At 44.9% G+C, this 16,406-nt stretch overlaps 2 protein-coding genes across 5 annotated transcripts in view; one reads left to right on the forward strand and one right to left on the reverse strand.

The window, feature by feature from the left end:
• Positions 1-3,132: 3,132 nt before the first annotated feature.
• TXNDC9 (thioredoxin domain containing 9) lies at positions 3,133-14,150 on the reverse strand. Of its 4 annotated transcripts, XM_068424234.1 has the most exons (6): positions 13,573-13,588; positions 12,118-12,165; positions 11,574-11,790; positions 9,186-9,304; positions 7,002-7,256; positions 3,133-4,672 (listed from the first exon to the last, which is right to left on the reverse strand). In XM_068424234.1, exons 3-6 carry the CDS (start codon positions 11,760-11,762, stop codon positions 4,555-4,557), a joined length of 681 nt encoding a protein of 226 aa, XP_068280335.1. In that variant the 5' UTR covers positions 11,763-11,790; positions 12,118-12,165; positions 13,573-13,588; the 3' UTR covers positions 3,133-4,554. The 4 variants fall into 4 exon arrangements, with proteins under 4 accessions (XP_068280335.1, XP_068280329.1, XP_068280322.1 ...); XM_068424228.1 differs by lacking the exons at positions 12,118-12,165; positions 13,573-13,588 and adding an exon at positions 13,935-14,150; XM_068424221.1 differs by lacking the exon at positions 12,118-12,165 and having other exon boundaries at positions 13,573-13,651.
• Positions 14,151-16,194: 2,044 nt separating this feature from the next.
• Positions 16,195-16,406, forward strand: part of EIF5B (eukaryotic translation initiation factor 5B) — a 38,493-nt gene continuing 38,281 nt past the window's right edge. The window contains exon 1 of the mRNA XM_068421850.1: positions 16,195-16,346. Within this exon, the coding sequence (XP_068277951.1) occupies positions 16,312-16,346 (35 nt within the window). The 5' untranslated portion in view covers positions 16,195-16,311. The remainder of the gene's footprint in view (positions 16,347-16,406) is intronic.

Consider the following 16,406-nt stretch of genomic DNA (forward strand, 5'->3'; position numbering starts at 1 on the left):
CATGGTTTGTGAAGCAGATAAGTTAATTTTTAAATCTTTTTTTATAAGAGTCACATGTTGAAATCATACCATCGGGCAGATGATGTCTGAACAGGTTGTGTTCAAAAAGGCAAAGCATATTAACACAGATTCAACACTGAGCTGACACAGCTACATAGCTCCTGGATCAGCAGTGGTTCATTTTAGGCAGCTCAAGCCATGGCTGTAACAGCTAATCCAAAAAAATGTAGCCTTAGAATATGCACCTCATGGGATCTCTAAAAGCAAGTTTTCTTAACTACTTCCTTTCCATCATCAAGCAGCAAATATCTCCCAGTGTACATATACTTAAAATTAATCCACCAAATTTGAACAAGATGTTTTTGGGTGATGCTCTGGTTTCTTATATACTACTTTAGCCAGCTTGATGTGTTAGCTTAAACTGATGAAAAAGGTATGGGCTTATGTTCCCTTTTGCAGCATACGATACAGAATGGTGCTCTCCACGGTGACAGATAACAAGGAGCATCTGGGATACTGGAATGTCTTGGATCACCACAATCATATTAGACAGGCTTAACACTGAAGGCTCCAAAGCATGATCCAAGAACAAAAGATCAGAGCAGACCTTCAGAGCAGTGATTTGCTCAAATGTGGTGGAACCTATCTATCTATTTATCCTTTAAAGGGGACTCAGGGGCAACATGCCCCTCAGAACAGTTCCAAAATATTCTCCATTAACATCAAGTACCCTCCACGTCCGATTCCGAGAGAGGCTTTCCTTAAACTCTGGAGTGTAACCCTCACTCTCAAACTGTCACATACAGCCGTTCTAAAGAGACAGACAGATCAACCCGCTACTGGCAGAGTTTTCCTTTAAAAAAGTGGAATACACAGCTATTGAATAGGCAATGAATACAAAAGCCATGTATTTCTGCACCAGCTTGTGCTTGCTTATTTGTGTGTGTGTATGCAAGAGACAAAATGATGGCATCCCTCACACTGAGTTGAGGACACCGGCTTTACTCTTGTATGTAGAAGACAAAGAGCTTGTTTTAGAAACTGTACTGTTCAAAGCCCAAATCTTCTATAGAAATTTCTGTAGAAAAGTATTCCTTTTAGAATTTCTAGATGGGAAATAGCACAATGTGGATTACTTGGAACCGAGGACTGGAAGGCATCAATTCACCTTTCCAGTTGGCCTCCCTCAATGACCCCTATTACACTTTCAGGCAATCCAACCTACTAATGGGGTCTGAAAGCAGCTGCTCAGCTCTTGCCCTCTGCAGAGTTTGTTTCTCATCCCATCTCTTTCAGGGAGCAGACTTCTTCACACTTCCCAAAGCTCAACTCAGCATTTAACTTCTAGGTAGATTTCTTGAGCAGACCATCACAAGCACAACAGGGGATCAATCAGTGATCAATGAGTGCCCAGTCAAATCCAAATAATCTAGCATTAAGAGCTGAACACTGAAGATCTTGTTTGGTTTATTATCTCCATGCATTTCTTTAATGATCACTTCATGCAAGCATCAAGCACAGACTTAAGCACTAATCATTACTAAAGTTACATGCTGAGTTCATGCATAAGCCCCATAACTTCAAAAGCTATATGTGAGCACTTCTCATCTCTTTATTGTATAATACCCTTTCATGGCTAACACATGCCAGACTAGGTACTATTTTGTGATTAGCCTAGGCTCAGGAACCTTATTAAGTCATGTCCTTACATATATGATCTATCTGCTGTAAGCAATTAATCACATGCAACCTGCGTCCTTTCTAGATATTGTGCATCATCATCACCTTCTCATCTATCAGCCATATTGCCACATTGCTGACAAAGTTAAGCTTTGGGCTTTTCAAGTCTGTACAGCTGACACTGGTTTGAGTTGGTGTTCTCTGTATTGTTTATACTTCTAGCTTACTGACCCAGGTCTTATTATCATGGATACCCCACTATTTAATCTGCACTGAAAAATCACTGAGCTCTACCGTAGAAGACTAATTTGTTCCTCACTACTCAAACTAGAAGAATTTTCCAGTTCTTAAATAATTTTTAAGTTTCAGCCAAAATAAAATTCTTGGATTTGAATTGTTCATCTCAAAGTAACATGCAGATCAAGAACGGAGATCTTACCGAGAGGACCGTTCAATGACCGTTAGAATCATAGAGTGGTTTGAGTTGGAAGGGACCTTAAAGATCATCTAGTTACAACCCTCCTCTAGACCAGGTTGCTCAAAGCCTCATCCAACCTGGCCTTAAACACTGCCAGGGAGGGGGCATCCACAGCTTCTCTGGGCAACCTGTGCCAGTGTCTCACCACCCTCACAGTAAAGAATCTAATCTTCATTCAAGACAGAAAATGCAGAAAGCAGACATGAAAGTAAAGATGTGAAGCAGACAGATCTATGAGGCTGCTACTTCAAAATGAATTTAAACTTATTATTACAGTCTCAGCTTTCCCTTTTACCCAAACCACGCATTCCTGCAAACTCTTTGTATCAGCACTGGAGTGTGTGTGGCCCTGTTACCAGCCAGATGAAGGAAGAAGTCCAACTGAAGATTAACCTAGAAAAAAAATCAGCAGCTTAAAGTGACATGAAACCACAGACTCTAACTAGGGTTTGCCTTGAGTGCGTAATGTGGCTGTTCACACAGGGAACTGAATAACCTCTAACAACGCACCATGCTGGAATCCTGACAAGCCCACATGTGTTTCCACACAGCACGCAACTACGTTAGACATTATTTTATATTTCCACAGCCTGTTCAACATAATTAGGACTCAGAGAGGAGTCCTGCTAAGACACTCTTAAAAATACTGTTGGAACATTAGTTTCCTAAATCAAATTTCATGCAACTGGATGAAAAAAAAAAGGCACTTTCTAGTGCATTTAGACAGTTTGTGCATTAAAAAGGAGATCAACTCAAAGCAAGTCTATTTCATGCTTCTAGCAGATTAATGGGCAGCTATGTAGACCTGAAGCTGATTGCCTTCTCAAAGCGATGTCGTAATGTTAGAACCAAATGTAGTTTGCTAGAATTCTAGAAAGTGCACATGCAACCTTCTGATGGACCTTATTAAAAGAAAAAAAAAAAAAAACCACAGCACCTAGACCATCTTATTTGAAAGGATGCAAAAGTCATCATCAGAATTAAAATAATTTTATTTCAATGTACATGAACAGAAATAAAATATAATTTTTTAAACTTACAGAGATATATTGCTGGGCTGGCCCAATCACAAGTGTTCTCCACTACAAGGCAGCCAGACTGACTAGAGCCACTTCACTGCTTTTTGGACCAACTGGATTCAAAGTACCACCTCAAAAGGGTCCTTCAGCACACAGCTAACTATTTTTTTTTGAAAATGAAAAGAAAACTCATCAACTCTTCACCTAGCCAGAAATTTTACATTGTGTTCCAAGGAAGATCTCCCTTGAAAATTCTGTCCACTACTGAAGAACAGTACACAGTATGCGGCGCTGTATCTAAACTTAACGGATCAAGGTTTCTCCCAAATACTTTTCTCTATTCTACTCTCTTGTACAAAGCATCTGCTATAAAATTTACACATTCAAAACCACAGAATTATACAAACCTGTGAGCAAGGCTGTTTTCAATATGCTTGTTGCTATGTGCTATTACCTGCTGTATCAGCTTTAACGTGCAGTGTACATTGATGGTAAAAGGGCATTTCTCTTGACCATCTATTTCAGAATTCACAGAAGGTATGACTGTTTTTACAACTTCTAGTGCAATGTAGTTAAGTTATTCAATGTCATGATATGGCACCATAGGATAAGCAATCATTTGTTAAAACACGCGATTCCTTTACCAATCATTTTGTGGTGATTTACTGATAATATAAGTAATAATATATCTAAAAAGGCAACTGGAAGAGCAACTGATAGGGAAAAATCTTTTAAAAAAGTGTCTATCATCTCCTTTAATAAAGAAAATTAGAAAAAAACCTGGAACTGTCAGAATCAAGGAAAACAATAGGAAGTAGTTCTTCACACAACACAGTTAAAGCTGTGGACTCCTTGCCATATGATGTGGATGCTAGGATACTATGAGGATTTAAAGAGATTTTTCTTCCACTATTTTAACCAGCAAATACTCTCAGATACAGAGTTCCCCAAGCCGCAGATTGCTTCAAGTATATTCTGGGGAAGCATTATCTGCTCACCCTGTTTTTACTCTTCCTTGTGCATCTGCTTTTGCCCACTGAGACTGGACGCTGGGCCAGAGGGACCTTTGGTCTGACTTGGTACAGTTGTTTCTAACAGTTACTCCAAAACACTTCATAAACTTACACTTAAGACAAAGTTCATCATTTGCCACGTTATTTAGTTAGAAGGACTCAGATTTTTGAATTATAAATTACTTCCAAAAGACGGAAAAAAAAATTAAGCTTTTTTCTGCTATGACTCAGTTGTATAAAACTGTATAGAAAAATGAGCATTATGTGCGGATGTCATGAAAAGCAGTAAGCTTTATAAAAAACATTCTTAGAAATGTACCAAGCATAAACAAAAGATGATTTACAAATACATTTATCTGTTCTTCTAGTCATCATCAGAATCTGAATCATATTTCTTTCCTCTGATAGTCTTCTTATCCAACTTCGTAAAGCTCGTTCCAAATTTCTTTTGACTTTGAAAAGGTGGATCCATCAAGTTTCCACTAGAGCAAAAGAGTAAGACATGTTGATTAAAGCGGTATTCACGCAGAAAGTAAGTAACATCTCTAATTACCTGTTTCTCCAGAAAAACATTGTAAAAGAACACAACCCCTGCTCCCTAAAGCCACCCTAAGTAGCATTGCGGTGTTGCTAGCATAGCATATCCTGGACAAAATGGCCTGGATAACTGTAGTTAAGACAGGATTGCGAGGGGAAACAGCACCTGTGAGCGGAGCTCAGAGAAAATCTATCTGAAAGGGCATTTGTTGCGAACTGATCATGCTAAAGACAACCATCTGTCAGATTAAACAGTAACCAGGGAATTACAGAGTGACTTTTCAAAACAAACAAGGAGCCAGAAGTACAAAAGAAGCTAAAACTTTGTAACAGGGACTTCAGAGTAGAAACAGATGAGTCAAAACTGGGTTTTGTATTGCCAGAAGTCACCTTGTACTATCTCTGCCTAGGCCAGACAGAGCAGCTTCCCCATCAGACACGGTACTCCAGCTAGGGGACTGTGGAGGGACTCAGGCCTCAGTGTGCCCGTATGACCCTGTGGGGGCTTTCTCACCAGTGCATGGGTCCACGCGTTGTTGAGAACAGCCGGTGTTCACGTAAAGCTGGAGCACTCACGTCTCCTACAGCAGGGGTGCGAAAGGAGGGGAATCCCCTCCCCTTGCTCAGAAGAGGGTGTGCGTGCTTTCACTCGCATGACTCATGAGGGGTTTGCATCTAAGTGTCAGTGAGTGAGTGAGCAATTAGAACCTTCTGGAGTTAGCTATAGAAGGGTGTTTAGAAATTTGTAGGTTGTAACATTTTGTAAACAAAATTTTGCTGATACTGATTCTAAATGTACAGTTCACTGATTGCTAGTTAATTACATGTCAGTAATAAGGCAATACACCACTTGAATCCTGATTGTGGTGAAACAATGTGACCTGAACAGTTTTTCCCCTGAATACAGTATATCCTTTCACCATCTGCTACCTCACAGAGGTTGAAGGAAAAGAACTGTTTCTAGGCTCTGAGGAGGACTATCTCCTTTTCATGAACTCCAGAGAGCGGGACATTACATTCAGAGGAGTGTGGAAATGCAACACCTGTACACAAATGGACCTCCTGGGCTGTGCAGATATTGTGGCTCACTTTGCAAAGCCGGGGTACCAAACTCAGGATCTGGCAAAGTGAACAAAAAACGAAACAACTCCACAAGCAGCTAAGAGCAGAATAAACAGTACTAGTAGAGTCAAGTAGGAAGTAAAATTATGGCGTAAGCCAATGTACTAACATGTAGCAAATTCAATGCAGCTTGGTACAACTCCACTGAAAGATTTTTGCTATGAAAGGTTGTTACTGTCTAGAATATATATCCAAGCTGCCTCTGACTCCTCTGTATATTTGCTTGCTACTGAACTGGGAAGTGGGTATTACCACTTGTTTTGAATTAGAAATTTTAATTTCAGTTATTTCATCTGAAGTTCAACAGCTACTAAGCTAAACTGAACAGTAATGTTTTTGCCTTTAAGATACAACAATATTTCTTGCCAAAATTTGGAAATTGGACACTGAAATAAATTCAGGTAATGAAGTTTAAAATAAAGAAAAAGCCAAAGACATTCAAAACAAAAGAGCAAAATTAACCTAAAGAGATAAAGATGACATTTCAGCCACACTGGAAAGCAAAGCAGAAAGTTCTGGTAAGTGATTCTCCTGTAAAGTTAGGCTATTGTGGTGACAGTTATCTTCTACTGCCTTCTATCCTGTAGTCTTAAATGGGGGATTTATGATGATTATATTGTACTGCTACACAAAAAACTTATTTACACTTCTGCAACTCATTTTCACTTTCTGTACTGTTCATTGGAAAAAAACCCCACATATTCATGTATGTAATATGGACTAAGATGCAATTTAAGGGTGACTTGCTGAGTCTTCTCTGAAGTGGATTAAAAATGTTCAAATTTTACTGCGCTGCAACTGTGACATCCAAGCATCTGTGGCTGATTTAGAAAGGGTTACATTAGATGCATGCCTCTGAGAGGCTGTATCAAAGCAGCGTAGCTACTCAATACACCTCATAGCAAGAACTCTATTTTTATTACTGTACAAAAAGGACAACGTAACCTTCATTACAATGTCTCAATACTTTGCCAAAGAGATACTTTCTTCTTTCCCTTGCCAAAGTAGACAGATTAAATGACTGGAATAAACTCTCGTGTGTCTTAAGCATACAATATATTAGTCAAAGTTACAAACTTTTACAGATTCTCCTGTCTGCAAGCATGTTTTCCTTGCCCTGTATCTGAAAACTATCACAAAACAATTAATTACCTGTAATTAATTATGTCTGCACAGCCTAATCTCCATTCTAAGGTCTCTGTAGTGAAGTCATCAGTGTTACCAAGATCAGTAAAGCCCACAATATAGTCTTGTGTTTTTCCATCTTTTACTAGTGCTAGAGTGGGGATTACTTTGATGCGCAGTCTCTCACACAAGAAAGGAGATTTTTCAGCATTGAGTTTCACGAATTTTGTCTCAACATGCTTTTTTGCCAGTACTGTCAAATGTTTGTCCATTATTTGGCACCTGTGAAAAAAGCCCAAAATACACAAAGTGTTAGAATCAGTAAGCTGAAGAACATGTATTTTAGAGAATGTTTAAAAGGAACAGTCAAGAGCTAGTTCTATCATGTTAATTCCTCAGATGTGACCTTTGTAATTAAGAATTTAGTTTCAAAAAAACCTGTTTCAAAGGTAACTGGATTAAATGACTAATAGAGTAACAGCCTGGAGCACCTTTATTGCACAATTACACCATCAATTTCTCTAATTTCTTCCTAATTACTCCCACATACACCTGAAAGCCTCTCTCATTTCTTGAGGCCTGCATTTCTTGATGAAATTTCCCCTATTTCTATTCTTCCTGCTCTAGCTTCGCTGTCTGTCAGCTGGAAAAATTTCTCTATAACGAACTTCACATCTTCAGAAAAGTACTCTCAACATGTTACAGTGTTTTGTTTTTTTTCAGTCACTACCTCCACAACTGATGTGCAGTAACTCACTGTACAGAAGAAAAAAAAGTGATTTGCACAGACTGTTTCAACAGTGCTATAGGCAAAAATATTTCACTTTTGTGTTGCAAAGGAATAGGAGCAAGCATACAATTATTGTTTCTCAGCTAAGGGACAGTAACGTGAACTGCTCAAAACACTTGTCAGGTGGCAGAGATTTGGGACTTGTCACCCGCAAGCTCAAGTTTCTGGATTGTCATCTTTAAGTGGTTTGGCTTAACTGCATGAACTCTGTGATGTGACTGTCCTTTAACTCAAGAGGAGAGCTGAACAGATCAAAAAGCTGGAGTGGGCAAGGATGAAAGCAACTTCATATTGTGGTTGGTAAACCTGACACACTAGCTTCAAGCTGGCTGTCCACATGACACATTTTACAAAGAACTTTAGTAAAGTTCTTTCTCATGTCTGAGTCTACAGACTTTGTTGCTTCAAGAAACAAGAACCAACCAACCCAAACCTGTTCTAAGCTGCTTTATTTGCAGAGACAGTCTTGCAACTTCTTTGAGTAAAAGCCAGCCAAAAACAACTGCTTCAGCTATTTCCGAAACTTAAAACATTTAACTTAAAAAATGTAGGATGCAGATGCCTCACTGCATAATCCAGCTCTGACCTCTTTCAATTTCTCATATTGAGGCTGTTTCAGTTTGTTCTATAAGCTAGAGAGAACATAACACCTTGGGGGAAAAAAAGCCCCTACCAACCAAGCAAAAACAGGACAACTGGCTCCTCCTTCAACAAACTACTCTACTTTGCAACTGCATTTTAACAGAAGACATTGAGACAGACCCGCCGATGAACAGCCTACAACCCAGAACTTCTGAAATTATTCCAAGGAAGTGGGAGATCTTATTTTAGGTCCCTATTCTGAGCCAGGACATATTCTCAGACCTAGGTCTCTCACACCCCAAAAAAGTGACATAATCACAAAGGCACAGGCACAAAGGGAAAGCAGCTGTAATTGGTATCCACAGATCCTTTCAAGGTGAAAGGTTAAATTCTGAAGATTCCTAGACAAGTTTTTGTTTATATTTTTATTTTTGTTTGCCAGAACTGTCCAGAATACCTCTGTCTGGAATAACCAAAGTGATCTTCTTGACATGCTGCTCCTGTGTGGTCACTACGTTTATAGACCTGGCTCCCTCAAACTAAATCAGTAATGAAACACAGCACTCTCTCAACTATTGTCAAAGAAGTTATATATTTATATTCTAATCAACTACATAATGGAGTATTAATTGTTGTCAAATCATGTCCAGATTAACTGGAATGGAAAAAAAAAAATGAAAAAATCAAACATCTTGAGAAGGGAGCAAGATTTGGAAAATGAAGGAATTTGAATACTTCTAAAAATGTCTGTTTGTGGGATTTGAAAGAACAAAAGAACATGTCTGGTTTTGTAGACATCTATAATAAAAGGTTTCTTAAACATAGCTTATTTACTGTACCTGAACGTTGTATCTCTATAGAAATGGCAAACCACGTTTTTACTTTCTTTGACTTCTTGGAAAAAGTCTCTCTCACTTGGGATTTCTCTGTATTCTCCATGTCCTTTTGAAAGCCACTCCTTTTGGAAAACATAAAAGGAAATAATTAGCATGGAGTTTGTTAGTCCTGCACCTGTCATGCAAGCTCTACATCTTTTAAGAAAAATAAAAGAGGGGGCCTGCAGTGGAAACCTATTTCACACAGTAATAGAAGGAAAAACAAGTTATTCCCCTGCTTTAGTTCTGTTTTGAAAATACACAAATGCCACCAGGCTAGACAATCCTTTTGGGTTGCCTCTTTCTCAACAACAGATAGGTGGTTGAGCAGTAAGGCTACCTTACTCATTTGGAAGTAGAAACCTTGTACAGAGCTGCACAAATTTCTGCAGCGTAGCCTCTCAGTAAGACTAGACTAGTTCAAAGAGAACACCAACGACAGAAAATTCTCAGCATTTGAAAACTGCTAACCAACAGCTTGGGCTCCGCTCTCTAAAATGATTTTGTACACTCAAAGAACTCTTGTCTAAAACTAATTCAAGTCATTACATGCATTAAAATGAATTTCTTCTAATTTTTCCCTCTATGAAAAAAACAGGGAGAAGAAAAGCCTACTAACTCACCTGCAACAGATGATGTCTATCTATCAAATATACACTGAAGTTATCTTAATATCAGCCAGGCTTCCAGAAAAACATTCAGATAACACATGCACACCATTAGTCATAAAATGTATGGAAAAACAAAATTTCACAAGCTAAAATTTACAGGCAACTTCAAAAACTGCCTGATTAAATATGCAAATACAGTTTAGAAAAAGCTAATCTTCTAGGATTTTCAACAAGTGCACTTAAGAAAAAAACCCAGCTTCTACAATACTGAAAGTGAATTGCAGTGTATTTAAACAAGTACAGACTAAGCTGAATGATTAGAAGTAGGGCAGAATGACACAACTTGACAAAAACCTCTAGTTTCCAGTGTGGTATGAGGGATTTAGATAAATCACTGTTCTTGATCTTGCAGTTTTGTCTTAGCAGAGTTGGGGGGGAGGGAAAGGTTTCCAAGCAAACCAAAAATATCCTGTAAGCTACACTAGGATAGAACAATGAATTTCCTGAACATTGTACACATTAAAAATGCATAGAGGTATGAACACTTGAAGAAGTCATCATGATGCAAATCAAGAATCGACTTATCCTTCAACAGCGGGTATGTGCTAATTCCCCTCTGCACAATCCTATTGCAGAATAGTGCGGTCATACTCCTTTTACTGAGTAGCACCTACTTCAAATTTGCATTTGAAAATGCATGAGAACAGTGACTTAAGATCAACTGACATGAACAAGTTTTCACATGAGAACTACCACATGTTCACATCCAAGAACACCCAAGTGTTACGACTTCTGAAAAAGGAAAACACTAGAATCAAATATAAACTTAACTTCTGAGGACAAGCAAACAGTGTGCCACTTTTTCTACTTCCGTGTTTAGAGAACCAAAGCTGCTAACACTGCCTGGCCTCCAGCATCCCAGCCATGCAGTGCCATTTTACTGCATTCTCATTTCAAAGCACAGCATTAACTTTTAGGGGTTTCAACACAGCCAGAGCATCTCCTTTCAACCCAGTCACCTCCTCCCCAAACCAGTCTATTTCTTTGTTTAGGTTTGCTTAGATGGAGTAAGCTAAGAAACCTACGGCTTCCCTACTTACAATTCAGGTCTCACACCATATGTTATCAAAATTTTGGTGAGAACTATGTTCAAAGAGACTTTTTGGGGAGTACAAAGACCACAATTTAGCATGAGGGACCAAAGCAGAATTTCCTTCCTGCAAGAAGAAATGAACAGTCACACAAAGACATTTCACTGGGTTAGAAGGAGTGGGACAAACGATTCCACCCTAGGAACAAGGAAAGACCCTGTATCATTCTCCTACAAAATACCTTAAGAGAAGAGCATGCACCACTTACATGCCGTAAGGATCAATGTCCAGAATTCAGAAGCTTAAGGAGCCTAAAGGCTTATGATTAGGTTGCCTACAAGGCTTATGCTTCCAGATAGCAATGTTCAGTGAATACGGACACACTCAAATCTTTGTACGAGACTCTTTATCCTATCCTTATTGTAAACAATCACAGAGGTTCTTCTCTCCTCCTGTTAAAAAACACAAAGCATGCACACATGGACAGACACTCGCTTTCCTGGATAATTTAAAATTCATAAATACAGAAAGGTGAGGAAGAAAAAAAATACCACAAAACCAAACAACCCCAAAACACTTAGTTCACATACATAATTTCCCTAGGATTACAAAAAAGTCTAGTCAATAGTCTACATTACTACAGACATTACTTGTTTCTGCTGCTGGGCCTTTTTTAGTGCCTCAAGCCTCCTTTGTTTAAGGCGTTCCAATTCATCTTCATCCATTTGGTCCAGCTTCTGCATTTCAGCATCCAGATGTTCTTCCACAACCTTGGTAGTCTGAAGTATTTCATTCTCCAGAACTTTTTGAAGTATTTCAACAGAGGTATCAGCAGCCATCTTTAACTAGAAAGTGATCTCTTCAGAGCTGTGGAAATAGTGACACGTGGAATTAACATTTATAACAAACACTTAATTAAAAGCCTGACCTCTCTTACTTGCAGTTCACACTGCAGAGAAACAAAATGCTATGCTATTTGAAGATAACAGTAGGTAGTTCTTTTCTATATTGTAATCTCCTTTGGAGAATACTTTCACAATAAACACAGATGGCAAAGATACCAATCAAGTCCTATTCTCTCAATCCTAAATGCAGCTGTTAAAAGTGCACAGAAACCTGAAATTACTTGTTAATATAAAGAAGTAAAATTCACCCGTTCCAAAGGAACACTCATCCTGAGCCAGATCCACATACCTTTAATAAATATTCTCAAACTAGAAGATGCAATCGGAAAGCTCCAAGCTGCTGAGGGAAGGTGTAAGATGTCTCAGAATAAGTTTAAGCAACGCTCAGTATATAAGTTTCTGCCAGTAGTTTAAATGCAATCACTTTAAGTACCTGATGCATATTAACATATTTAAATCTGAATTAACACTCCTCTCCTCAGCTAAAATAAAGACAAGGAGCTCAACAGCAAATGCTTTAGGCCAATACATGGCTTCAATTAGTACAAGAAAACTGGTACTGGAAACACCACCCTACAGCAGCCAGTGAAAGGATTTAAAAAACCCCAACAACCACTACCTAATTACTGTGTGAAAAAACACAGCTAAAATCATGTTCTGTAAAGTCCGCCCTTGCCCAAACACTTCAAAAGGAACAAAATACTAAGACTGGGGTGCATGGAGAGCTGGGGCAACATAATTGATTGTTTTCTTCAATATACTTACACTACAAAAAACCACCACCGTAACGAGTGACAGTTTTGAATTGGGGACAATGCACAGTCACCCTAATCAGATTCTCAACCTGCAGGCCAGGGTTTTGATGTGCTGAATTTGGGTTCCAGAGGAATCTTGGGTGTATTTCAAAACAGCCAAACCACCAGTGCCATTGGCTCTGTTGACACCTCGCATACCGAGGCAAGAAAACATTTTAAGTAGCGACAGGCAAAGCACCAACATCTCGGCAGCACTCCCAAGCGTAACGCAACATCAGCAGTGCTGAGCCTGCTGCCACACTCCACGCGTGTCACTGCCACGCTTGCCCTGACCTGCAGCACCTTGAGGCCCCCTCCCCAAAGCTGCTAACTACAAAGTCTCTCCGTTAGTGCTTCCTGTCTCCCTTTCTTGTCCTTCCAGAGGAAAGAAGAACGTTGCTAGCGCAGGTCAGAGGCCACTAGGTCTTCAGGAGAGGGGGGGAACCCTGCTCAGCTGGGGCAGAGGGAGGCTTGTCCTCCAAGCAAACAGGAAGGAAAACGGAAGACGAACCCCAACCAGTCTCCACTAAAGCCCGAGGCCCCCAGAGGGCTCCCGGCTCCCCAGGCCGCGGCAGCCTGGGTGCCAACATGCGGCTCCTACGCAGCAGGGGCCCTGCGCCCCAGGCCCGCTCCCGGGGGGGCTCAGCACCACTGGCGGAGCCGGGGCCCTGCGCGCTCCGCCAGGGAGGAACGCTGGGGGCCGGGCGCGGCCCGCACCGCCCGCAGCGGGGCGAGGGGGGCCGGCACACGGCGGGACACCGCGCAGGCGCCGCGTTCCTCTGCGGGGCTGTTACAAACAACGGCCACCCGCACGCCCACCCACCCAGCTCCTGACGAGCTCTCTGGGGAAAGCCTCGCCTCGCCTCGCCCCCCCCCTCCCAATTGCGGTGCCGGCCGCGCCACCCCCCGCCACAAGACAGTCGAAGCCCCGACACGCCACCACCGCTCACCCTCCGCCGCGCCGCGCCCTCCCGCGCCTCTCCCCGCCCCGCCCGCCGACCGCGCCCCGCTAGCGTCTCGCGAGAGCCGGGGCGGGGCCGCTGCCGCGTGCGCGCGCACGAAGAGCTCCCCGACGCCTTCACTGGCCGAGGCGGCGCCCAGCGCGCTCCTGCTGCGGCCGGCGCTCAGCGCGCATGCGCCGCGTCTGTGTGGGGCAGCGGCCCGGAGGGCGGGCGTGTGTCTGCCCCGCGGGAGGGGCGGGGCTCAGCCAGAGCCACTCCCCTTCCGCGCCGCAGCTCCGCCCCTCGGGGACGGCCTCTGCTGGGGCGCGCTGCCCACCCGCGTCCCGTCCCCCCAGCAGCCGCGGCCTTACCGGCGTGCTCAGCGGCTCCCTCCGCCTATCCCTCCGCTGACCGGCCGCACGGACTCGTCTGGGGTGCAGCGCGGCTCCCCCGGCGCGGGGAAGCGGGGCCGCTGTAGGCCGCTGGCCTCCCGCCGCCGCGCTGCTCTGGGCGGGGCTTGGCCGCCAGGGGGCGTGTCCTACCCCTTCCCTCACCTCACCTCGGTGTGCGGCCGCTGCGGGGCGGGCGGTCGTAGCGGCTGCCGGGGGAGGCTGCCGGCGGGAGCTGGGAGGGCCCGCCGCCGCCTGTCTGGGGGACTGCTTGGGGTTGGGCGCATGAGGCCGAGCCCCCGCAGGAAGTCGGGGCGCGGCGGGGGCGATAACGGCCGGGAGCCGCGTGTCCGGGCCCGGGCCCCTCGAGCGATGCCGTGAGGTAAGCGCGGCGCCTCGGCGGGAGCAGGCAGGGCTGGCAGGGGGCGGGCGGCGGCGGGGCTCGGCCGGACCGCTCCGGCCGTCTCCTTGAAAAGACGGCTGCGCTGGAGTAGCTGGGGCTTGTCGTCTCTTTGCTCTTCTTGCAAGCGCGTTAGAAGATCCTCAGATTTAAATAATGGGATATTAAAGTGTGTTTTCAAAAAAACCAAGTGTTCTGCTGTCGTGTTTCCTGGAAATCTGACTCCCCGGTACTGAAGTACGCTGATGAGGGAGGTGGGGCGGGAAGATAAACTCTTGGCCTTGTCTGCAGTCCGCTGGGAGCCTGGGTGGGAAAGGCTGATAAGGGGTTGTAGCTGTATAAAGGCAGAGAGAAGTAGGAAGCGAAGGTTTTAGGGAGTGAAGCAAGGTGGAGGTGGTGATCCTGAGGCTGAAAGATGGAGAGAGCCGCGAGGCTTGCTGTGTCTGCGAAGGGAATTACTGTAACGGGGTCATAACAACAACAGAAAACGTGCAGCCTTCGCAGCGTGTTAAACAGCGTGATGGCTGTGGCCACTGTTTTTCCTGCTCCATCTTGCTTTGCTCTTGAGAAACGTAGCCAGGAGGAGATGGGGTTGCACCCGAGGGCCCCACTGCCATTATACTCGGTGTTTACTGTCTAACTTCCGTACCGTATTTCTGTGAACTTAGGCCATCTTCTCCTGCCCCGCAGTAGCAGTGTGCGGGCTCTCCTGTGAGAGAGCGCAGCACCATTTCAGTTCTTGTGCCGCAAGTCTTCTTGGAGGGGAGAGGGAGGAAAAGCTTTGTACGCTAAGGAAATCTGGCGAGGAGGGAAGGAAGTGCCATACTTTCAGTGTTGCTGCCTGGCAGCCAAACTCCCTGTGGGGGAACCTCTGTCCCTGGAGCTGAGTGTGATCATTGCCTCTGCACTGAGCTGTGGACTCAGCCCTGCTGCCTCTGACCCCTGGCTTTGGCTGGAGGCCCGTCACCACAGTGTCAGATGGTGGACTCCCGTTGTTTACGCTTAGCCTCCAGCGTGGGGCAGTGCTGGGGATAAAGGACCAGCAGAGCCCTGCGAAGGGCAGGGGGACTGCAGCTTGTGTGCACGGAGGAAGAACAGCGAGGTGTACGGGGCAGCTCTCGACAGCATGCCCCGCACCAGCATTACCGCCTGGTCTGCCGCCGAGCACCATAAAAGCTTTCCCCTTAACCTCTCCATTTCCTCACTTCATAGAATCACAGAATGGTTTGGGTTGGAAGGGACCTTAAAGATCACCTCGTTCCAACCCCCCTGCCACAGGCAGGGACACCTTTCCACTAGACCAGGTTGCTCAAAGCCTCACCCAACCTGGCCTTGAACACTGCCAGGGAGGGGGCTGCCACAGCTTCTCTGGGCAACCTGTTCCAGGGTCTCACTACCCTGTCCCCTTTGCCTCCAGATAAAAGCTTTCCAAACGTGTTTCCTTTACGCTGGCTCTTCAGTCGGCTTTTGTGGCCAAGAGGGCTATGATCCTGCCAGGAGTTCTGGGCCTCCGCGCAGCCCTCCGGGGAGGCAGGAGGGAAACTGCAGATTTGAGGCATCGCTTAGTCATTTTCCAGGGCTGCCTGAGGACCAAACTGATGGAAACAAAGCCGAGTTCAAGCAGCCGGTCGCTGGAAACCCCGAGAGCAGCCGTTCCCCGGCGAGGGGGACACCGCCCCCGGCCCTCCTTCTCTCCGCCCTGCGCCAAGCACCGCCGCCTGCTCCCCCCTCCGGCCGGCAGGGGGCGCCAGCGCGCGGAGGCGCTTCCCGGCCGGCGCCGGGGGCCGCCGCTCGTCGCGTGCCGGCGCGGGGCAGGCCGGGACGGTGGGGGGGGCGGGACGGGCGCGTGCGCGGCGCGCGTCTGGGACGGGCGGTGGGGGCGGCTTTACCATATGCACGGGGCTGCGCGCGGGCAGGCGGGCAGCGCTGAGGCGGGGGACGAGCGCCGGGGCCGCCGCCATGGGCAAGAAGCAGAAGAACAAGAGCGAGGACAGGTAGGTGTGGCGGCGTCCCCCCCGCCTTTCCTCACCCCCCTCCCCGGACCGCTGACAGCA

Source organism: Nyctibius grandis, chromosome 2 (genome assembly GCF_013368605.1).
Source record: "Nyctibius grandis isolate bNycGra1 chromosome 2, bNycGra1.pri, whole genome shotgun sequence".
NCBI lineage: Eukaryota > Metazoa > Chordata > Aves > Nyctibiiformes > Nyctibiidae > Nyctibius > Nyctibius grandis.

Excerpts from the sequence above, each read along its gene's own strand:
- TXNDC9 (XM_068424228.1), bottom strand. The coding sequence starts at position 11,762 with ATGGCTGCTGATACCTCTGTTGAAATACTTCAAAAAGTTCTGGAGAAT. Across the intron at positions 9,305-11,573 it reads AGGCCCAGCAGCAGAAACAA|GAGTGGCTTTCAAAAGGACA; the intron begins GTAATGTCTGTA and ends GTTTTCCAAAAG. Across the intron at positions 7,257-9,185 it reads TATAGAGATACAACGTTCAG|GTGCCAAATAATGGACAAAC; the intron begins GTACAGTAAATA and ends CTTTTTTCACAG.